Source organism: Vulpes lagopus, chromosome 10 (assembly GCF_018345385.1).
Source record: "Vulpes lagopus strain Blue_001 chromosome 10, ASM1834538v1, whole genome shotgun sequence".
Taxonomy (NCBI): domain Eukaryota; kingdom Metazoa; phylum Chordata; class Mammalia; order Carnivora; family Canidae; genus Vulpes; species Vulpes lagopus.
The window spans coordinates 51,810,407-51,835,418 of NC_054833.1; the positions used below are offsets into that span (position 1 = coordinate 51,810,407).

Sequence of the window (25,012 nt, forward strand, 5' to 3'; positions counted from 1 at the left end):
TAAAAGTCAGGGCTAAGAGAAGCCCCCTGATATGCATTGTTTGTAGCATCATCACTGGGCCCTCTCAGATCCTCATTCCTGAAGATGAGTCCATCCATAGTCTGTTTTCATTTTAATCCGAATAAAGTGTAACTTATAAAGATGACAGTATTTCTTTCAGTAACATTGACTCTCCCAATGTTATGACCAACACTAAGAAATGGAACCAAAAATGTTTATTTTTTTATGTTCTAATCTGTCATCCTGAATGGTTTGCTTTCTACATTCAAACATTTTCTTTCAGTGTTGTGACAAATTCTGAAACAGAGAGAAGGGTAAAATAACTTGGATTACCACTCAGAAATCAAAATTGATGAAGTGTCTTGCTGACTTTATCAAACAAAGTGTTTGAGGGTGGTTCTTTTTATCCTTAATGATTTTTAATCTTCTAAAGAGTGGTGGCAGCTGCTCAGAGATTGACGTTTTTGATTTTTACCCTACCAGGTGTTATGGACTGAATGTTTGCATCCTCCCAACGTTCATTTATTGAAACCCTAACCCTCAATGTAGTGGTGTTTTGAGGTGGGGTCTTCGGAAGGGTAATTTGGTTTGGGTGAGGGAAAGACCCCATGATGAAATCAGAGTCCTTATAAGAAGAGGAAGAGACCAGAGTTCCTTCTGTTTCTGCCAAGTGAGGACACAGGGAGAAGGTGGCCACCTGCTAGCCAGGAAGTGTACCCTCACCAGGGAAATGAATTAGAGCACCTTGATCTTAAATAACCAGCCACCAATGCTGTGAGAAAGTCCTGTTTTTTGAGCCATCTAGTCCATGATATTCTGTTATAGCAGCCTGAGTGGAATAAGACACCAAGAAAATCTCTACAAGTCTAAAAACAGTCTGGAAATTTATAAGTCTCTAGCAAGTTTTCTTAGTATATGAAGCCCATGTTGCTAGGATTTCCTGTACCTGTAAGGGTAAATGTTACTCTATGGTATAAGTGAAAGATTTTTCACTAGCCTTTATGCAGTTTATGTTATTACAGAGTGCCTGTCTTTTGTGTATCAATCAGCTGTAAAGAAGTTAAGCTCTGAGCTCACCAGCATGTTTGCCCTTGTCACCAACACCTTTATATCAGGACATTGTGAGAACCTAGCTTTTACTCCGTATATATTTTGCCATTTTAAGTCTACCACCTAGTCAGTGAGTTACTCCAATATGTTAACTTAAAATTTTCACTTAAAAACATCAATTTTTTTCTTTGTAAAAAATTGTCATTACATAATCATTTCTGTTACCCTGAGGCCATTTAGCAGAGGAATTCTGGCAAGCTTTAGAATGTGAACATGTCAGTTATAGTCACATCAAGGTTTGTAATACGTGAGTATAGGATGAGCTTACTAAAATGGAAATTGATCTTCTAGATAGGACAGCTGTCTCTCACTTATCTGATAGGGTAGCCGCAGTGCAATCTGCAAATCTTAATTGGATTGTTTCTGTTACCTTCCTCACCAAACCTCAATTAATGTTTGTTATAGAGCATAAATGTAATACACAATTCTCTCACTTTTTACCCCTTGAAACACTGATTTAAAAAACGCAAATCCCTGAAAACAAAATGGAACTTAAAAAGTGGAATTCACATATGCTAAATATAAACTGTGTTCTAAACACAGTGCTGAATGCCTTAATTGGGGTATCTTATTTATTTTCCAGAAGAACACTATTACATTGGTGTTCTTTCATCCCTTTTGAAGATAAGTTTTAGTAAGTGGCAGAGATGTCATTTGAATTTAGCTCTGATTCAGCTAAAAGTTTATATTGTCGAAAACAGTGGTTGAAATCATTCATGTTTCAGATAGCTACCATTCCTAATTAGATGCAGAAGTAGGACCAAAGATTGTTCTAGCTTTTATATATGTATATTTCAGAAATTAGTATCCTGCATCCAGTAGTTGATAATCACAAGACAAATTTCATATTGTTACAATGAGAACATTGGGTATGTCACAGGACTATTGAAAGAGCAATGAAAACTAATAACCAAAACTCTATTATGAACACGAGGCTCTTGAAATAATAGTTGGAGGATGAGTTTGAGTTTTTAAATTGTGATTTGAATTTTAGCCTAGAGTTAAGAATATAACTAGGTCTCCTTTTTTTAAGGCAAATCTGTACTGTTTTTTAATATGTGTTGGACTTCGTAAAGACTCATTCTCTTTGGTTCTAGGAAGCTAAAGAGAATCTTTATGCAGAAGTTAAAAAAAATACTTTAAGCACAATAGAATATACTTATGAAAGTTAGTGTTCCCCAAGATGAAATAGATTGGTTAGAGCTCTATGTTCTGCTCACTGGACTGAATCAAACACAATCTACAATCTTTTGTTGGGATAGGTAGAAGGAAATCTCAAAAGGTCACTTCATTCCATGAGATTCTACAATTCTAAATATTCCATGTTAGAGCTATACGTAGTTGGCTAGGAAAATGTTCCCAAAGTGAAAATTAGCCCTGGTGATTCTCTATTAATAGGTTATTCATATATGGCAAATTTGAAATTATTTAGATTTATATTTTAAAGATTTTTTTAAGGTGGAAAAGTGAGATTTAACTTTGTTTTCTGAAATTCAGGTATTTGATTATAAATGTATGCATATTTTGATGCATTTTTCAAGCCTTGAAATTGTTAATAGGACTTCTAATAATCTAATAATCTAGAAAACTAAGAAATCAGCTGAAACAAAATTCTTATTGGACTGCTGATCCAACTATGTGTGTGCATGCACCCACATGTTAGAATGTATGAAAGCTGCCTATTAAAATAATGCTGTTCTTAAGATAGTCCAAAGCAATATTTTTTAATTTCCTATTTTCCTTGGATACCCAAAGTTTGCTATTGTATACATTTCTTTTCAACTGTCATGGAAAGAAAACTTTGTGCTTCTCCCGTTTTCCACTTAACCTAATTTCATTACTCATGTCACTGCCTCATAGTAGGGCATATTTTAGCCCTCTGATGAAAGGAGTTTCTGTAACTCTCCCAGGGAGGCCAGATTAGACTATTGAATTTGCTTATGACTGTGTAGTGACATTTAAGCAGAGGGGGAAGCATATTAGATATCAATCCTGAAAAGCTAATTTTAATTCTTTGTTACTTACTTAAGTTAAATCACATACCTGTGCTTACCTTCTGCTTCTACAAAGTGGGAACAGTAGTACTGATCTAACATTTTTGTTGCAGTTGGCACATAAATTGTGCTCAGTAGATCATTGTTGTTGGGATTTTTTTCTGTCCATAAATTCAAAGTAATAACACTATCTGCAGTAAGTACCTTGTGAATTAATGAACAGCGCAAGCAGCTGACTCCATCCTCACTGAAAATAAAGAAGACCAGGGACAGTTGTTCTCATTCATTTGGGGAATATGAATAATAGTGAAAGGGAATATAAAGGAAGGGAAAAGAAATGTTGGGAAATATCAGGAAGGGAGACAGAACATAAAGACTCCTAACTCGGGGAAACGAACTAGGGGTGGTGGAAGGGGAGGGGGGCGGGTGTTGGAGGGGAATGGGTGACGGGCACTGAGGTGGACACTTGACGGGATGAGCACTGGGTGTTTTTCTGTATGTTGGTAAATTAAACACCAATAAAAGTTAATTAATAAAAAAAAAAAATAAAAAAAAAAAAAATAAAAAAAAATAAAAAATAAAAAAAAAAAAAAAGAAGACCAGGGACACCTGAGTGGCTCAGTGGTTGAGCGTCTTGGCTCAGGGCATGATCCCAGGATCCTGGGATCAAGTCCCTCATGAGGCTCCCCCCGGGGAACCTGCTTCTTCCTCTGCCTGTGTCTCTGTCTCTCTCTGTGTGTCTCTCATGAATAAATAAATAAAATCTAAAAATATATATATTAAAAAAAAAAAAAAGAAAGAAGACCAGGGCTAAAAAGTGCCGTGGGAAATTTGCAATGAAGGGAGGGAAGAAGAGTGTCTGAGTCCATTTGGATTGGTGTAACAAAAATACCAAAGACCAGATAGCTTGTAAACAACAGAAGTTGTTCTGGAGCATCCTGGTTCTGGGAGGCTGGAAATTCCAAGATCAAGGTGTCAGCAAACTCAGTGTCTGGTGGACAACTGGTTCCATTGATGGCTGTCTTCTTGCCGTATCTTTACATAGAAGGGACAAGGATGCTTACCTTCTGTGGTCTCTCTTATAAGGACCCTAATCTGATTCATGAGGGTAGAGCCCTCCCAAAAGTCTCGATCATTTCCCAAAATTCCTATATCCCAATATCATTACACTGGGGATTAGCTTTCAACATAGGATGTTGGGGGGAACATAAACACTCAATCTACAGTAGACATTGATATTTTGTTGAATGCCTACTATGTGCCAGATATCATGCTAAGTTTCTTTATATATGCCTATTATTTATTTTTATCTTCAACAAATAATTATTGACCACCTACTGTATTCTACATGCTAAGCTAATAAGCATTGGAGCATAGTGGTACTTAAGGCAGACATGGTCCAAATCCATAGATGCTTATAACTGATTATGGGGGTTGAACATTAAACAATAATTACATAGACAGTTAATAATTAAATAAAATTATGGTTATCACTGGAGAGGTATAAAATTATTTAATCTTTTCAGCATCCTTGTAAAATAGATATTATCTGCCTTTCACAGAAGATGAAAATGAGATAAAAGGTTATAAAGAACTTATTTGAGGTCACAAAGATGGTGGATTTAGCATTGCTCAGGCTTTTTCCATTAGAGAAGGGTGCTTGGTGAGGTCTCAAGACTTCCTGATCCTACGGAGGTCCATAACTTTGACCAACCACGTTTACCTATTTATACCTTAGAGAAATGTTTCTTGACCACATACTGCATGTCAGGCACCACATGTAGTAGTGAGCTAAGTCGACATGACACCTTCCTCCATGAAGTTCACAGTCTAATGATGAAGACAGTGATTAATCACTACTCAAAAAAGATATTAACTACCATAGAATGACTGAGAAAAATTACATGGTGTTAGCCTGTGAGACACCTGATTTATTCTGAGAGCTCAGGAAGGCATCCCTGAGGAGATATACTTTAAATAGAGGTCTGAAGGATGAGAAGGAACTAACTGGATAGGAAAGAAGGTGGGAGTCGAGGATTCTATGCAGTGGGGTCAAGGTATGTAAAGACTGAGTCAGAAAGGAACATGATGAAAATGGAGCAACAAATGAAGATCACCATGGTCAAACTTAAATAATGCAAGAGTAGCACAAGATAGAGATAGAGAAGTAGATAGGAGCTAGAACCTATAGGTGTTTTAGCTATTCTAAGAATTTTGTTCTTAATTATCAGAGCAAAATGAAGTCATTGAAGGATTTTGAATAGAGGAGTGACACAAGTAGATTTACTTCATAAAAATCACTTTAAAAGTGATGTGGGGCATTGATCTGAGGTGAGGAGTTAGCAAGAGCAGAACATAAGGATATTATTGCTGTTGTTCAACTGAGAAATGTTGGTAGCATTACCTGGGCTGGCAGGTGTGTATGAGAAGCTTGTGTCAATGTTGGAAACATGATGGAAGTGGTTAATTTTGTCTACTTAATGGAAATACTTCCATTATTCATGCAAATCGCCTGATCATCTGAATATGTTCTTGATTTGGTGTTATGTAGGCTAAATCTGAGTTGATTGTTAACAATAACTTTAATGTTGAAAGATAATTTATACGTTATCTTTATTGACCTAGCTCTTAATAGAGGTGTTTATAATACAGTTTGACTCAGTCATAATTCTCTAAGCATCTAGTATGTTAGCACTTTATTAGCCCCTGAAGGACTTAAAAAGATAACTAAGATATTATCCTTGCCTTCAAAAGTAAATGACCTAGTAATCTAGACAAGATGAGAACAAAGTATAAAGACAAATAACTGCAGTGGCAGATATGCTAAAGTCAAGTTTTACTGAGTTTCTACAAAAGAAACCATCAAAATGTCTTTCATAGAGCCTTTACCATTTTGCATTCCCAACAGCAAAGAATGACTTCCTGTTGCTTTAAATCCTTGTCAGCATTTGGTGTTTTCAGTGTTCTGGATTTTGGCATGTAGTGGTGTCTCATTATTGTTTAATTTGCAGTTCTTTGATGACATATGATGTGATGCATCTTTTCATATGTTTATTTGCCATCTATGTTATCTTTTTCGGTGAGGTGTCTATTAAGGTATTTGGCCCATTTTTTAATTAGGTTGTTTTCTTATTGAATTTGAAGAGTTTCACGAGTCCTTTATCAGATAGATCAGTCTGATATCAATATTTTCTCCCATTCTCTGTCTTGTTTTCCTATTCTCTTGCTCTCAGAGTGGGAGGTTTTAATTTTAATGAAATGCCATTTCATTTTTTCAGTTCATTTCTTTCATAGATCATGTTTTTGGTATTGTACTAAAAAGATATCACCGTACCCAAGGTCATCTAGGTTTTTTTCCTGTCTTCTAGGAGTCTTATAGTTTTCCATTTTACATTTAAATCTTGATCCATTTTGAGTCAATTTTTGTGAAGTTCTGTGTCTGTGTCTAGATTCATTTATTTCGCATGTGGATGTCCACTTGTTTCAGCATAATTTGTTGAAAGACTATCTTTGCTCCATTGTGTTGCTCCTGCTCCTTTGCCAAAACTCAGTTTCCTATATTTATGGGAATCTACATCTGACTTCACAGTTCTGTTCCACTAATGATTTGTGTATTCCTTCACCAATATCATTGTGTCTTGATTACTATAGCTTTATTGTAAGTCTTGAAACTATTTACTTTTGTGACATCAACTCACATTATTTAACACTCATTATATGTTTACTGAAGATAAAGCAGACATTCACTGCTCTCCAGGGACAATGTTTAAGGTTCTAGCAAATCAGGAATCCCTTTTCTTGAAAATAATAGACTCAATAATTATTTTATAAAGAGAATGGATGATTCAAAGTAGAACAGTAATCCTGCGTATAAACATGGTGGTGGGAGATACAGAATATATGCAAAGAACTTCAAGTCATTCATTTTTATTGGAGCATAGAGTAAGTTAAAACGGTAGAAAGGGTGCCCTGTGACAAGACAGACTACTGGACAACAGAAAGACATTTTCAGTTGTCTGCATCTAACTTGAAGATTTAGAAAGAAATTTTGACTGAGTATTTCAATATTTTTTTTTGTTTGCATGACCCAGTATTTGATAACTTTTATGGTAAAACCTGGGGCCTGACAACAGCATTTTCCACATGGTTGAGAGTGGAGTTTACATTGATGGATCTATTGAGCATTTTATCAGGAAAAGAGCTTTCTTTGATAGGCAGTCATTTGGAATCTATTTTCCCTCATTTGGGAGTAGTTCCCAGGCCAAATCACCATTCTATTTATATCCATGACCTCCTTTCCAGTGCTGTATCAGCTAAGCGCTGTAGAGACATCCTTAAAAGAAGTAGTATTTGGGTCAGAAAATCAACCAAAATTAGTATAATTAGACATTTTTTTTTAATGAGGGATTTTTTGAAGTAGCTTTATCAGTAAATCCTTAGTTAAAGTTGTTTCCATTTGAACTGCTAAGCCATTATACGCAATTGACTTGGATATATTTAACTGAACTCAACAAACTTTCTTTGGATCACTGAATACCCACTGTGCCAAATGACTCTCAGAATTTTAGGTGTGTTGGCAGGGTGGGAGGGATGTCTGGGCTAGGAGTTGTAGTTTAAAGTTCTGATACATAAAGAAATCCCTGGAGAAGTTTACTGCCTACGGGTAGGGTGGAAGACAAAGCAGGAGTATATGGAAATTGCTGGGGTACAAGAGTAGAAGTGCTTTTCTTTTCTTTCTTCCTTTCAAGAGCTCATTGGGTCTTTTAAAAAAGGTGTATATTTGGTTGAATGTTGTAGTGTTTTTAGCTCACATAATGTACCAGAAGTCTCCAAACTTTGGAAATCATAAAATATTCCTGAGAGCATGTGAAAATGCAGATAGCTGGGTATTACACCTATATTTTGATTTAGTAGATCTAGTTGTGAGACCTCGGGGGATCTCATTTTTAACAGGTATCCTTTGGGTGATTTTTATGTAGGTGGTCCTGAGTTTTGCATTTAAAAATTTGACAATTCCAACCTATAAATGTAGAAGTTAGACGCAATTTAAAGCATTCAATAAAACTATTAAAGACCATCCTACTACTGTGCAAGGGTCCACAGATATAAAAAGTTAAATATCTAGGAGAGAGAGAATATAAACACACACACACATGCACACACACCCTCATAAACCAGCATGATACTGGGCTAGAGAGAGAAATTTATCCATTGGGTATGTGAATGCCAGTTACCCAGAAGTAGGGAAAGAAGACTTGAAAGTGAGGGCTCCATCTTGAGATAGCCTTTGTTTGTCTAGTTTGCAGTGTTTGGAATGTGCCCTAAAAACTGTGTACCCACTAAAGTAGAAATAATTCCTTCTCTTTGTGAAACATCTTTCAAAATAATGAGCATATCCATGACGTTTTCAAGGCTTCAAAAGAGTAAATAAACCTGGTTTCAACCCATCCTCTGAGTCAGGATCTCTGAGGATAATCAGGCTGTGACTTTAAAGCTATTCAGGGGAAAACAGCAGTCCACTGGTAGAAATGACAGGAGACTTTAGGTGCACATGATCTTTTATTTTCCGGAGAGAGTGCAAAGAGTGTCTGTGGATGGAGACGCCTCTCTCTGAAGTGCCAGTCTGGTTAATGACTGTGCCAAATGAGGACTTTCAGTTCCTGTGCAACAAGGGGTAACAGGGATAGAGAGTTAGAAGTATTATGAGGTTACTCTAATGACTCATCACACCTTAGTTCTTCTTGCCAATGATGGTACAGGACCTTTGCAACATTAACTCATTAATACATCAAGATTATTTCCAGAATATCAACCTTTAACATCATAAAATAGGACCCTATAATGAAGGTGCTTATATTTGATGACTATAAGATTATTTACAAAAACTAAAAAGGACAGCTTAATAATTTTGCTTTCTGTATATTGTATAAGAAAGGGATAAATACATGGAGGTGGATTCCCAATATAGTGTCTAAATGAATATGCTAAGGAGGTGTAGGCTGCTTCTTGACCCCCATGGGAGATAGAGGCTTTTCTTGCTCAGTTGCAGTTACTGTTCTGTCTAATCCCAGGAACTAGGATCATGGGTGCCCCCTCCTTTAGAGTTGGGTGGCAGTGGTGTGGCAATAGCCAGGTTATCCCATCCTGCCAGCCATCACCTATGAAGTCTCATTTTTGTCCTATACCTCTAGAACTGGTGAGCGACCTACTTTCAGGAGTAAAGCCCCCACCACCCTGGGATCATGACTTGAGCCAACAGCAGCTGCTTAACTGACTGAGCCACCCAGGCGCCCCCAGGGTCTTCTTTTGAACAAACTCTTACTGCAGAAACAATGCTATTATTAAAGGATATGATGAGGTCAGATCTTCTGGACAAGTGTCATTTATTTCCATTCTAAGCGTAGGCTCAGGAATTCCTGCTCTATGTCCTTCATCTGCAGGAGCAAGACATCACCTGTAACTTCTTCTTCAGACTACAGCCTCCCTGAATCTGACACAACTGCTATAATTGCTAAAGGGGAACTGTGGCCCAATTCCTATAAAACTACCTACTGTGTGAAGGGAAACCAGACTACTTTCTGCAGGGCAGCCCATGGAGATACTCAAATTATTTGGGTACTAGTGTGATTAACTTCTACCTTTGGAAATTGGTCTTGCTCAAGATTACTTGCCATCAGTTGTTGGACCTCTGCTTGGTCGACAGTGATGTGCATCTGCTGGCCTCTCTGATCTGTGGCTCACCTGCTCCTTCAGCTCTCTCATCCTCAAGATATAGCTTTTATGGACATGGCCATCATTTTGTCTAAGCCAAGGAAATGATGTTAAAGACATTCATCTACATTTGTCTCTGTCAGAGCCTTCCCACCTGCTTCTAATGTAGCTACTTAAGGATCATATTTGAAGAAGATCATTGTATCTTCAAGAACCACAACCTCAAGAACAATGAAAAGCTGGGTTCATGTGTAATGTCTGTGGCATGTTGCTTATATTCCAGGGGATAATTTCATGGCCTTAAGACCTCTGTTTGGCCACCACAACCTGAATTTTCATCACTGGCCCAGAGCCCTTTCATCCAACCTTCTGAGTATCTGGGTAAACAGGGACATTAACAGCGGAGAGCTGCTGACCCTGTTTGAGGTAAAGGGCAAAATGTAAGGGACCTCTAAATCTACCCAAGTCCAAAGTTTTTCCTGCTCTTTGCTACTGGTAAGTCTTCATGAAGGCCTGTGCCATGCTCTACCTTTTCTGGCCATCCTTTTGGATAATTTGTGTCCAGACCACCAGCAACCCAACTGTCTAGTTTCTAGGTGATGGAGAACTTCCCAATCACCTGTGGACTCAGGCTCCCTACCAACTACTAGAAAATTCCTGTCTGGCTCTTTTCAGTCATTCAGGAACCATACCTAATGTCAGATAGGTGATTGGGCTGGCACGTGTGGCTCCATGCTTTCAGCAAGGGTGATCTGATATCAGGTGATTGGCTGGTAAGTGTGGCTCCATGCTCTCAGCAAAGGTGAATATGGTTTCCTTCCTGGGAATCATGTGTTTTTAGCCATAGCTAATGAGCCCATGAAGAATGTGTCATATTTCTTAGGCCCCCTTTGCCCACCTGATTGTGATGGGCTGACCAAGTGCTCTGTGAGATGCCAGGAGAGAAAAGACACGTTTCATTTGTAGGCTTCATCTGTCTACCTATACCTCATTCCAACACCTCTCTTCTCTTCTCTTCTCTTCTCTTCTCTTCTCTTCTCTTCTCTTCTCTTCTCTTCTCTTCTCTTCTCTTCTCTTCTCCTCTCCTCTCCTCTCCTCTCCTCTCCTCTCCTCTCCTCTCCTCTCCTCTCCTCTCCTCTCCTCTCCTCTCCTCTCCTCTCCTCTCCTCTCCTCTTCTCTTCTCTTCTCTTCTCTTCTCTTCTCTTCTCTTCGTCTTTCTTTCTCACCCTTCTCTCCTTCTTTATCTGTTTCTAATGACTTTAGGGATGAAAAACAGAAAGTAAACAATTAGACAGCAGACTCTAATTTGCTTCTCCTCTTGATGATATCTAGAGGGAGAGAGGGAAGTTGTCCAGTAAGATAGGCTGTCAGAGCTTTCTGATCCTCTGTTTCTATGATCCCTCCCCAAGTTTTCTTTCACAAGTCCTAGAAAGTTCAAAAGAAGACAGACCCAGGACTGTGAGATTGAAGGACTAAGGTGGGTGTGAGTCCCATGGAACAGGAATTATTCATTACCCATTAAATGCAGTGTTCTTTTAGGCTAAGCCTGGCCAGTACCACAACACACACACACATTCCTGCCTCCGCACTGTGCCAAGATTTTCAAGAAACCATGTAGATATGTCTTGAGCATTAGCCTGAAGAGGAGGGTAAAGAATGTTACAGGAATGAAATTCTATTAGGAACTAAAATAAATTATTTTAAATGATTACTTTAAAACTAAAATAAAGTAAATAAAAAGACCAAGTAAACGGCTCTAAGAAGTTTATCTACACCACCTTTATTGCTGGAATTTTGTGAAGGTTTTTACTATAAAGGATTAAAAGATAATATACCAAGATAGGTAAAATTTTACTATGATAAAAGCATCTATAATATGTGGAGCAACAGTTGTACATACAATTTTTAGTACATAAGCCTCCTCTTCTATATTGAGAAAAGGATGCGAAGACTATCTTTTCCATCTCCATGATTAGTTTAGCCATCTTTATTCTTCTCTAATGTCATTCAAGAAGAGTTTGAAGATGCCAAAAATAAATAAGATGCACTATTTTTAGATGGTGTCTGTTGTACTTAAGATTGTATTTTTAAAAAATATTGAGGCAGATGTAAAGGAATTCGGAACACACTCAACTTTTTGGACTGTTGTTTTGTTTTGTTTCAGTATATTTACAATGTCCACCTGTTTAATTGGTTTAATTCAAGGAAACAACCTCAGGAGTAATTGTAATGGATATATAATGTTTTCACTTTTTCTGCTCCCTGTGAAGCAAAATCGACTAATGCTTTTGAAGGTAATCCACTAAAATTTGCATATATGCTTAGTTCTGCTAAACTTGCACAGACCCAAATTAGATAAAAGGAAAGGGGAGAAGAATGGAACTTTTGCAGAAAGATATAATACTAAGGTGGTAGCATTTCTGTCAAGATTTTCATGTTAAGATACTGAATATATTTGTAAGGAAAGAAAGAAACATGTATTACCTGTACTTTACAGACAGTTGGGTGTTTGGAAAATTTTAAGCTATTACCTATTTGTTCATGTACTTACTAGTGCTACTCCCCCAGATATTTCTGGCTGGTGTCTGGGCACAAGAGCAGTTGAATTTTCTCATCCCCTTTATGTTAAGCATGGTCCTGTGACTTGCTTCAGTGAATGAATCTTAAGAAGCTTTATATGTCACACCTAGGTGAAAGCTGCAGGAGCTAGTGTACACTTTGTTAGAACCTCTCTTTCTTTGCCACAGCAATCAGCCCCAGGTGGGGAGGTTCTGGTAGCTTTGTTCCTAGAGTGAAGAGACATGGCACCGTATTTCTTCTGTCTTCCGATCCCGTAACCCACATAAATACATAGCATGAATCAAAAATAAGCCTTTGTTATTTTAGGACATGCAGATTTGGAAGTTATATTGTTATTGCAACATAATCTAGCCTAGCATAATGGAAATATCTTTTAGAATTTTTCTGTTTGTTGAATATTTATTATTGTGAGAATTGCATATCTTGATATGGGCCATTATTTTTTGATGTCTGTTTCTTGCCTAGTTCTTGATCCTATTGTTTCTGAGCTTAAACTGACTCCAACTATTTAGAAACTAAATAGTATAAGAGCTTGCATGATAACATACAGATTTTAATGTGAATTTGTTCTTTTGTGTATACATTTATCTTCTACTTTATTAGATTTCTGTTATCCATTGGTAATCTATTGGCCCATCTTCTCCATACCACTACATTACACACTGCTAAAAGGGAAAGTGCAACATATAACTAAACCTGTCTTAAGGTACAAATTCTAAAAACTGAGAGAAAGACAAATACCATATGATTTCACTCATATGTGGAATTTAAGAAACAAATGAGCCAAGGGGGAAAAAAGACAAACCAAGAAATAGACTCTTAGCTACAGAGACTATACTGATGGTCATCTGAGGGGAGTTGGTTGGGAGGATGGGTGAAATAGATGATAGAGATAAAGGAGTGCACCTGTTGTGATGAGCCCCGGGTGATGTATGGAAGTGTTGAATCACTATTTTGTACACCTGAAACAGTATTACACTGTATGTTAACTGGCATTTATATAAAGCCTTTTTTTTTTTTTTTAAAAGTGTTCAACTTAGTGATTTCACAAGTTAATACTTTATGCTGTGTTCACCACAGTGTCGCTACCATTTGTTCCATTACATTAGTATTACAATAACACTGTGTTCCTTATACTCCTTTTATTCCCTTTACTTACTCATTCCATAAGTGGAGGCTTCTATCTCCTCATCCCCTTTACCCATTTTTACCTACCACCTCCCCTCTGGCAACTAACAGTTTTCTGTATTTATATTTCAGCTTCTGCTTTTTGTTTGTTTATTCATATTTTTAAGATTCCACTTGTGAGTGGAAGCATATGATATTTGTCTTACTCTGACTGACTTATATCACTTATCATAATACCATCTAGGTCCATCCATGTGTCTCAAATGGTGCAATCTCATCTTTTTATGGCTCTATAATATTCTTAGATGTACATATCCCATATTTTAGACACTTGGGTTGCTTCGGTGTCATGACTATTGTAAATAATGCTGCACTAAACATAGAAGTGTATATATCTTCTCAAGTTAGTGTTTTCCTTTGCTTTAATAAATACCCAATATGGAATTATTGGATCATTTGACATTTCTATTTTTAGTTTTTTTTGAGGAACCTCCATACTGTTTTCCACAGTGGCTGCACCAATTTATGTTCCGATCAACAGTGTATGAGGGCTCCTCTTTCTCCACATCCTCATCAGTACTTGTTATTTCTTGCCTTTTGATTTTGGCCATTCTGACAGGTGTAAGGTGATATCTCATTGTGGTTTTGATTTGGATTTCTCTGATGAATAGTGATGCTGAGCATCTTTTCATGTGTCTGTTGACCATCTGTATGTTTTCTTTGGAAAAGTGTTTGTTCTAGTCCTCTGCTTGTTTTTAATCAAATGATGATGATGAAGATGATGATGATTATCATTATTATTTTAGTGTTGTGTTTTATGTTTTCTTTATGGTTTGTGGATATTAACCCTTTACTAGTTATATCATTTGCAAATTATCCAAAATCTACCACCTTTACTTTGGATAATTAGAGAACTTTCCTCTGAGAAGAAGTTGTGCCTAGTTTTATACCATGCTATATGCTTTGGGAATTTGAGGATTTTAACTTAAATACTTAAAATATTTAACAAAAGCAATGGCTATTCAGAATGGATGCTGGCAATAACATTAGAATAGGGTCTGTAAAGACTCTGGCAGTGCCTGTTAACTCTTTAATTGTAAGATTATGGAGGGTTTCTGCACATTAATTTCTCACCTCTCAAATATAACCAATATTGAAAATTTGAAAGAGACAAGACAGTGGCTTTGCAAAAGGTCATTATTTGAAAATTGTTCAGGCAAAATACTGGTAATTCTGTTGGGGATTTACCCCAAAGATTCAGATGCAATGAAACGTCGGGACACCTGCACCCCGATGTTTCTAGCAGCAATGGCCACAATAGCCAAACTGTGGAAGGAGCCTCGGTGTCCATCGAAAGATGAATGGTAATTCTTTTTTTATAGAGGATAATTATTCTGTATTCCAGTTGTTCCCAATTTCAATGATCGTCTATGGCGATAGCGTTGACAAACAGCCCCGGAGTGAGATGTTAGTATTTGACTATGGCTGTTTGCAAACTCTGCTGTGATTACACTCAGTTGTCTAATTGCTTAATTTATTGATGTTTTGCTGACATGTTTTCAGCAACATTTGTGATTGCACATAACTAATCATTTCTCTTCTGGCTCATTATCATATGTTTGCATTTGATTTGTTTGATGGCTGCAGGTGGAAACAATAGGTGATGCGTACTGTGTTGCTGCAGGACTCCATAGGAAAAGCCTCTGCCACGCTAAGCCCATTGCTCTGATGGCCCTCAAGATGATGGAACTTTCAGAAGAGGTGCTGACACCCGATGGAAGACCAATTCAGGTAACTTTCTGTACAATTTGGTTTGAGTAGTAGCATACCTTTAATTGAAGGGGCAAGAAATTCCCTTCTGAGTTCTACTTACGTAACTTACACTTTTAGACAAGTAGGGTGCTCAAGAAGGATGAGGGGTTAACTAGAGATAACTCATAGATCTGGGAAAAGAGCAAATGGAGTAAGGTCCAAAATGGGAAAAGGTGTGTGAAAGGCTCATCACCATGGAGAAAAGAAAGAGCTAAAGGATTAGACCAAGGAAAATCTTGTCAGTGACCAACTTAACACTACTAAGCAAGAACAGTAGTGACAATCAGAGTCGCAGAGATAATCCATAAAAGCATAAAACAAGGAGGCAAGAAAATGGATGATTTGAAAAACTTCCTTTGGGTAGTTTACAGGTGTTCTTTATGAAACCTCAGCACTCAGGGTTAATTCTGCATTTTTTTAATGTGACAGAGCTTGAAGGTTGGAGTCCAGTAACTGAGGAAATTTTAAAATGTTAGAAAATTACCTCCTGGTATGTTGTACTTTTTTGGTACTGATGGCTCTCCACAATCTAAGATCTATCTCTAAAAACTGATGAGGTCATCTACCTCTAATCTTGCCAGGATAGAGTGGATCCCAGGAGTATTGTCACTGTGAACTCTTTTAAACCAGAAGTTGTGTATTTGGAGAAGTAACATGAATGTAAAGCAGCCCTTTTATAACAGCTCATCAACTTTAAATTAAAAAAAAAAAGAAAGCCTCAAAATGTAGTACATTCCTAATTCTGGAGTTATGGCAAATTAGATTTTCTGAATGTCCTTTCTGACTAAAATTATTAAAATGCATGTTAAAATTTTTTAAAAAATATTTAACCACTATTAACATTTTAAACCTATTAAGCACATCACTGAACTAATAGGAAAGAAAAAACATGCCAGTTACATGTGTAGACTAAGTGGAGAATTTAAATTAAGTTCTCTGTCATGAGCAGTGGTAACAGGAAACTAGGAAACACTACTTCTTTCTGGAGGATGTCAACTTCAATCCCATCTTCAAAGAATTTCTGCAGGTAAAGCACTTTGAGAATGAATGGCTAATACTAAAAAACAAAACCCCTTATCCTCCACCCAGCCCCCCCCAAAACCCTAAGGCCACCCATTCACACAAGAAGTCAAAGTATTATGGATGAGAACCAAGGGTAGTATTAGAAAAGAAAAACAATGTGGTGTTTTCAGATACCAAAATTTCAATTGGAATAAAAATGAAAATGTTTTATATAGTTAAAGAAATAAAGAAGCAGCTTAAAAATATGAGGCAGGAATAGTAGATTTGAAAAGAACCTGATAACTCCTAAGCTGGCAACATAATACTTTGGAAAGAAAATGGTCAGTGGATGAGTTTAAAAGCAAATTAGACACAGCTGAAGGAAAAATTAGTACACTGAAAGTTAGAACTGAAGAAATGACCCATAATTAGGTCCAGAGACTTGAACATGTGGCAATATGAATAAGATAATATAAAATATGAAATATGTGGAAAGTATTTAAGACAGAGTAGGAAAATGTGTGTTCATTTGTGTATCCAAACATAGATAATGCAAAAAGGGGATTTTTTTTTTCTGGAACAAATAAAATACATGAATCAGTTCTCACACAATAATCTTAAGGGATTCTATGAAGGTAAATAATAGGAATTCAGAACTAAACATGTCTTAATAATGCTGTAGTGCATTAGAGAAAATGAGGACTGGCTAAATGATAAAGGTAACACTGATAAGTGGGGAAAGGATGAGCTGTTGAAGAAAAGATTGGGGACCACTGGTTATCCACATAGACAATAATATTAAAACTGGATCTCTACTTCATTAATCTGCACATAAAGTAGTTCCAGGTGGGTTAAATGTGAAGGGCCATACTCTCAAACTATAAATCTGTAATTTGAAGTTTATAAGTTAGTGGAAGGAACAGTTTTTTTTTTTTTTTTGTAAACCAGTGAAGTCAACAATTATCAAATCATAAGGGAAAATATATGTAAATTTACTACACTAAAGTTAAAACCTTCCTGTTTATCAAATAGCACCTAAAATAATAAAAAGATAACCACAGACTGGAAGAATTTTTCTTACAACACATTTAACCATTAAAAGTATCTTTGGTTAACCTCATGAGTAACTGTATAAATACATACTGCTAGCACCATATCCCAGCATTCCATCTCCTAGTTTGGCACAAAGTGGAAAGTCTGACAGCGCCATTGTTAGCAAGGATCTGGAGCAGCAGGTAATCACCTACAGCTGGTGGGAGTGTACATGGTACAGTGTCCTTGGCATTGACAACTAAGTTTACTTTGCCTTGTCTACAACTCAGCAATCTCTTGCCTGGATCTTTGCCTAGGAAGTACATGTACAGGTGTAGCAACAGTCACAAGAGTATTCACAGCAACACTTTGATAAGAGCCTCACTCTGGAAATAAATAAAATAACCATCTGATGGAATAGATTAACTGTGATATGTTTATACTTTGGTATACTGTATGGTTGGGAAAATGAATGACTTTAGCTATTACATCAACATGTCAAAACTTAATATTGAGCAAAAGAAGCAAGTAATAATAGAATGTTGTATTCTGTTTCATTAAGTTTCAAAACTGGAAAAATAAAAAAAATATGTGATTAGAAATATCTGCATTGATGGAAAAAGTGTAAAGGAAAGAAAGGGAATGGTTGATACAAATTCAAGATGGTGCTTAACTCCAAGGGAAAGGAAGAAGATGATGGGAAGGGGGAGGATGCAGTAGGGAAAGTGCAGGCATGGTTAGAGCACTCATTTACCACTACTCTTTTATGTGCATATATACATTTATATTTGGCAATTTTAAAACGTAGAAAGAGAAAGAGTTTTCTCACCACTCCTATCAGTAGTGAAAACAGGAAAGGATGGGGCATTAAAAAAAATAGTTTAAGTCCCCTCAGGACATAATTATCAAGTTATTCAAGTACGTGAATGATAGACACTTCTACCACTGCCAGGGAAAACAAACCAAAGGGTCACTGCCTCAGATCTGCTTCAGACTACAAATACACACAGTCCAGATTGAATTCATATCAGTTCTCAAATTTTCAAGACTACTAGCTGGGCAGTCTTATCATTTGGGATTGTTTTTCTATGTTGGATTTTCTTTTATCAGAGATAGAATGCTTGTATTGATTCAGCCTTGTCAAAGCAAACTTAAATTACCATAAAACAAAACCAGGGAATTGTGTTTTACAGTGTGCTCATCCATATTTTCATTTGTGGGATATAACATTATTCTGTCTTATGAATCAGTCTTTTTAAATCAGAAGAGGAAATGTCTATAAAGATTTAATAAGAATGCAGAGAGAGAATTCAAAATCATAAAACCACCTTAATAATTTTAGCTTCATTACTAATTCATATTATTTTCATGTTTTGGGATTGTTTTTGGCATATTAATTTGACTTTGAATTGGCTTCTAACTTGGTGCCATGGGAACATTTCTAAGCTTATTGAAAGAATCTTTTATTAAAAATGCTTGGGCATGCAGTAGGGTTATGTGATCAGCTGAGTGTTTACTTCAAAGTCTGTAAGTTTTAGGATGTTAAAATTTAAGCTATTGGAGCTACAATAATTATTCAAAAGAAAACTCCCCAAGCCTCTCATATTTTGAAAAGGAAATTGATAATATTTATATGACTTTATAAACCTTCCAGGTACCCCTCATGATAGAAAATAGAAACATGAATTATAAATTATAATTGCTTGCAAATGATTGGTAATGTCCTTGAATCACTAACTATAAAATTGAGTTAATTTTTAAAATTGTAAAAGTAACAAAAGAATATAGCATTTCATTTATTTAGTTTATAATGCTCAAGCATTTGTTTTTATAAATAATGAAACTCAGAGGCTAGTTATAGACTGCATCTACAAAGCATATACAAACATGGTCTATTTTTGTAACAAATCTGAAAAATCAGCCAAAGTGACTTTAATTAAGACTGCTTTTAAAAATAATGATTAGAATTTTTAATACTTTTTCAATACGATGAAAAAGCCTACTGGCTGAATTTATAGTAATGTCAGCATTATTCTTATTCCATTTTTTTTCTTTTTGCCTCAGAGGAAATCTGATTTTCTTACATCTTAGACACTTGAAGAAAAGTAATATCAAATTTATGTTCTTCCGCCTTTGTTTGAGCTAGCTGTCCTGTGATTTCACTAGAAAATTGTATGAATCCATGCTGTGCTTTAACCTCATGACCCTAATCTTAACCAAAGTATTTTGAATAGGTTTTAATGCTGAATGGCTAACTTTTACTAACAATTTAACCACTCTGATGAAAATAACAAAATGTTTATTACTACCTATGCTTTATTTCTTGAAAATAAAAATGTTGATAGGGAAAGAGAAGCTGTGGACTGATTAGAGAATGTGATTAAATCTATATTGGAAAAACAAGTAGCATTTTCACGACTTAAGGCTTTTAAAGAAGATTGAGTTAGTGTGTCCAAATATCTAAGTTTTAATTCAGGACTCCAGTTTTGAAAAAATATTTTCATTGAAAATTATCACACAGGCACACAAATTCAAATTAGTTTCATCAATTTAGAGAACAGTACATTTCATATAATGAGGCAATTATACAGAGATGGTGAAAGAGTTTAAAAAAAAAAGCTATGTATCATCATGTTGTAATACTAATGTGCTTAGCAATCTTAATTGCAAATCAGGGAAACACTGTGAATCTTTTCTAACCGCCTAGTCCAAAGGCAGAAAAATTAACATATAATTTACATATACTTATAATTTGCATGTAATACATTACATTGTGGCTCTTTTAAGCTTCAACTTAGTGTCCTAATGAGCTTACAGGATTTTTTTTGAGATTATGATATAATTATTCTCCAGTTAATTTTTAAATACATGTTGTTATTTATAAAGGAAATCTGATGTTGTTACTTTAATATTTGGAGGGATTTGTTCTCTGCAAGTATTGCGGTATTAAATTAACGCCATGAGATTACAGCCCAAGATTATATTTAGAAAAAATAAAAACTAATTGATAATTGTTTGTAGATAAAATTCTAATTGGTACTTTTACCCTGAAGTATGTATACTTACCTGAGATGTTCTACCTCTGGAATATAAGCCTACAGAAAAAACCTCTGGGGGTCAGAAAAAAACTACTTAGGCATTGTATGAGCTCACTGTTAAGATGCTGAGCCCAGCTATTCTCACATCCATGTTTATCCACAGTTGAAGTTACTTTTAATCTTTTAGGTACTATAAATAGTCATAATTTTAGTAAATTATTGTTTTATTATAGAAATAACACTACTATAATATTACTGGCGAAATTTATGGCTAAATATATTCTCTAATAGATCTGTTCTGTATAGTGAATTTTTGGTACTAGGAAAGTGTTTCTGTTTTTTAAAGAATATGTTTAAAGTATTTTTTCACTGAGAGTTTACCAGTACATGGGATGATAGTAGAGTCTCTTCTGTGGTTTGCTTCTGTTTAATTATGAGTGTGAGTCTATATATTCTGTTCAGATATTCTAACTCACTAATACTCCCCTCAACTGTTTATGAATCATCCATTCAGCCCATCCTGATACTTAATATGATAGCAATTTATAGTTGTTTAAGTTTCCATTCATCCGACAAAAATTTTCACGCTGTTTTTATTTATTTCTTTGACTATATCAGCTGTAATTAACTTTAAATCTATTGCTTGATATATCTCTTCTCTGGAGACCTGTCATCTATTACATTATCTGACCTTTCACTTAATTTTTAGTCATGTTACCTCTGTGTGCCTAATTATTGTTATTTTTTGTTTGAGTGCTAGAGATTGTGTATAAAAAATTATAGAAATAATTTCTTTCCAATATGGAAATATTTTTTAAAGATTTAAAAATTTTATTTATTGATTAGAGACACACAAAGAGAGGCAGAGACACAGGCAGAGGGACCAGGAGGCTCCCTGCAGGGAAGGGAGCCTGATGCAGGACTCAATCCCAGGACCCCAGGATCACGCCCTGAGTCAAAGGCAGACACTCAGCCCCTGAGTCACCCAGGCATCCCTCCAAAAGGGAAATTTTGTGTTCTGGTAGGAGGAATTCTAACAATCAGGGATCAAATGATTTAATGCTAGGATTCATTTTCTATGGGGGCCAGTTTACTTCTGATTTGTCTTCTGTTTTTGGTATCACCCTTACACCTGTGGTGTTGGCTGTCAATGTCTCATCTCAACATATGGAGGGTTTGCTAAGTTTTCCCCCTGACAATCCCTGGACTTTGGATTTTGTCTCCATGGTTCTATAAGTAGTTAGAGTACCAAAAGTCCTGCTCGATTCCTTAACCCTTCTGGTTGGAAGATGCCTGTAGTGGATAAGCACCCTTGGATTTAGTGCTCACTTCTCCTTGACATTCATTTTCCTCCCTAGCTTGGTGTAATATTTTTTCATTGTCTTGTGGGCTGACCTGCAGAAGGGTGTTCAAGTTATATAATCTGCTCTTACTAGAAATAGAAGTTCAAAGTCGTGTACATTTCTATGAGTTTTATTTCACTAATAATGATTCATCCTGACTAATCTACATTTGTGCCTATTTTCAACCCAAGTCACAGATGACATTATCTTTAAATAGAAAAGACAAAAACATCTAACTGTATTTAAACTAGCTACTGAAGAATAACAATAAGTAAACATCTATTGAAGCACTTAACGGTGTGCCAGACAGCACTGATCCAGGTCCTTGCCATGTAATAATAGCTTTTCTGAGTCTCACAAATCTAGGAGGACCATATTACTATTATTTCCATTTTACAGTTGAAGAAAGGAATAAAAAAAATTAATTAACCAGCGCTCCTAATTACCGCACTCTATAGATTTGTTAAATAGAAGTGTAGTAAATAAATTTTATATTGTCAAATTTTTCTTACTGCTTGAATATTCCATTATCTAATAAATGAGACTTTTCATGGCTCTAGTCAAGAAAATGTAAACTTTATATTAGATGTCTTCTTTAAGAGAATGGGTATAAATAAAGTGTTTTAGAGATATTCCATCCAAAATGATTAATTTTTTAAATTATAAAGAGAGAGCTCAGTTCAGTGATGTATGTGGGAGGGGAATGGCTGTGATTCCATCATTATTTCAAAAATGAGAATCCCCAGCCAGATTGATTGGGTGCATCCACTAGCCATTTTATTGCATTGTTTTGTTTTTGTTTTCTGTTTATTTTCCCTTTGTTTATTGAGGATTGTAATGCAGAAGATACATATTTCAAAATGTCATATTTACATTTTTTCATGGGATAGTCTTTGAATTTAAAGGTTGTGTCTTATATTCTAATTAATTATTTTTATGTATTACTCAAGAAATTTGTTTTAATCATAGAATTGCTCTCCTGGCATGATGCCGAAGTACTGAGCTGTAATAGAGCACACTTCCTGCCTTCCAATCTTTCTATAAAATGTTGGCATAATGATTTAATAGACATTATTATTTATGCAATGTGTATGTCAATGATATAGAATTCCCTTGCTAGTTAATTTTAGCTTGTATCTCTAATCTTGATTGATTCTAATATAAATAGATTGTTGGTCACCTTTTCAATCTGTGGAAAGAGATAGTTTATTAGGCACACACTTTTGAAAATGCTGGTCTTATTGAAGAGTTTTGTTATAATTTTTGTCAAACAGATTTTCCAAGCAGTGCTTTTGTGAAAGTATTTGCGTATTTTTGCTACATGGAAAAAAAATAGCAGTAAGTTTGTGAAAGGGAAAACAAAACCCAGCAATGAAGGGAAAGCTAAATTGATTTGCATGAAACTGTGCATTAAAACACAAAATTGCTTAGCTTGATTTCATGGACCAGTCTTCCCGCTTGCACATTTTTAGAAGAGAAATGCATTCTTTACTGGAGATAGTTAAATGTTTTATAAAGCTACTCTGTTAAGTAATATCACTATGGAGTGAACATTCAATAAGTTATAATCTGTTTCATTTCCTTCAGCCTGTCTGCAGAGAGGGTCCTTCCCTGGAGTATTTGTGCAGAGTCCTAAGAGGAGGCTAAAAATTACATTCGTAAAGGCGTTCGTTTTTATTTGATTCTTGTGTGGTATGCTTTAGAAGTGTGAAGCCTTCAAGTAGTTAGGTGGCTTATGTATCTGAGTTTTATGTAAAGAATAAGAATCTGTCTACCACGTTTTGCCCCTAAAAAGACATTAGGATGTGATTTTGCCAATCCATTTTGGGGGTAGTTTAGCCCATTGTATTTTAGAATATGGTCTCTTTCACTGGCATTAACAAGAGAGGTTTTATCTTTTACTGCCAGTTTAACTTACTCTCTTTAAGAGCTAATTGGGACATGTATATATGCCAACACCGGCAGCTCAAATCTTGTAATACCAAAAATGATGTGAAAATCAAAAGATGGAATAATATAGAAGAGAGAGAGTAATGTGCTCTCTGCATGCTAACCTTACTATTAGGATTTATGTTTCTGGTTTCTTATGCTGTCTTGAAATCTAATATCTAGCTCCAAATCAAAATCTAAAAATTATTTCAGAGTAACTTTATTAGTTTTCCAAAACTCCAAAAGGTAAAATGACCTGTGAAAACTGACACACAGAAGAGAATCAAAATCACCTACAATTTATTTATTTATTTTTAATATATTTTTTATTGGAGTTCCATTTGCCAACATATAGCATAACACTCAGTGCTCATCCCATCAAGTGCCCCCTCAGTGCCCATCACCTACAGTTTACCAACAAACCATAACCACATATTAAATTTTGTTGTATAGCCTTAAAGGCTTTTTTCCCCCTGTGACTATACAAACACATAGAAATAGAGTATAGAGACTCAAAAAGTAGATTCTTTTAAAATTGAATGGACTTCATTCTGTAAAGTTAGGCGACACTGTGCCATAGAGATACCTCCATCCTAAATACACAGCAGAGACTTACTAAGTCCTAGGAAACATCTCTCATTGTTCTTAACTCACTTTGATTTTGCATTTTCCTGTTCCGACAGTTGAATTTTCAAGTCATTGAAAGGCAACTCTTTAATCACCTGAGCTGCAAATGTGGTCGGAATAATTTGGTGTCACCAGTGCATTTAAAAATCTGTTACACTTTGTGTTGATGGCATGTCAGGCATAGGGTAATTGTCTGGGTCACCACTATAATATTCCTTATTTGGTTTCCTAGCAACTCTTGCCTTTTTCTAATGGCTGACTTGATGTCTGCACATTTGTAATGCTTCCCACTGCATCAGAAATTGTCACCTTGTGTATAAATGTTACAACATCAAATTTATACATAGATTCAATTCTAAGAAATTATTCTTCTTTATCATTTGCCTTTAATGTACTCATTCAAAGGTTAATCCAACCATTAAAAAATAGATTTAGTAAAACCTGATTAATTCAGATTGCACTCTGGGGAAATATGGTGATTTTGACAATGTCCAAAATACTTGCAAATAGTTCCTAGCAGAGGCCTGGCCCTAGCAGGAGGCCTGGTAAAGTTGAAGAAACAGACTAATTTTGATGGTCAGATGACCAGGTAATCAGCAGGTTGGTAGGAATGTAGGCCTGGACTCGGCTCTGAAGCTTTTGGGCTGAAAGGCTTTTTCTTTGGAAGTGTGCAGTTTGCTGATTCTGCATGATCCTGGCTGGAGCA

General features: G+C 35.8%; 1 protein-coding gene across 1 annotated transcript in view; it reads left to right on the top strand.

Moving 5' to 3' along the window:
- GUCY1A2 (guanylate cyclase 1 soluble subunit alpha 2) overlaps positions 1-25,012 on the top strand; it is a 330,262-nt gene that overhangs the window by 204,885 nt on the left and 100,365 nt on the right. The window contains exon 6 of the mRNA XM_041770456.1: positions 15,171-15,314. Coding sequence (XP_041626390.1) covers positions 15,171-15,314 — 144 coding nt within the window. The remainder of the gene's footprint in view (positions 1-15,170; positions 15,315-25,012) is intronic.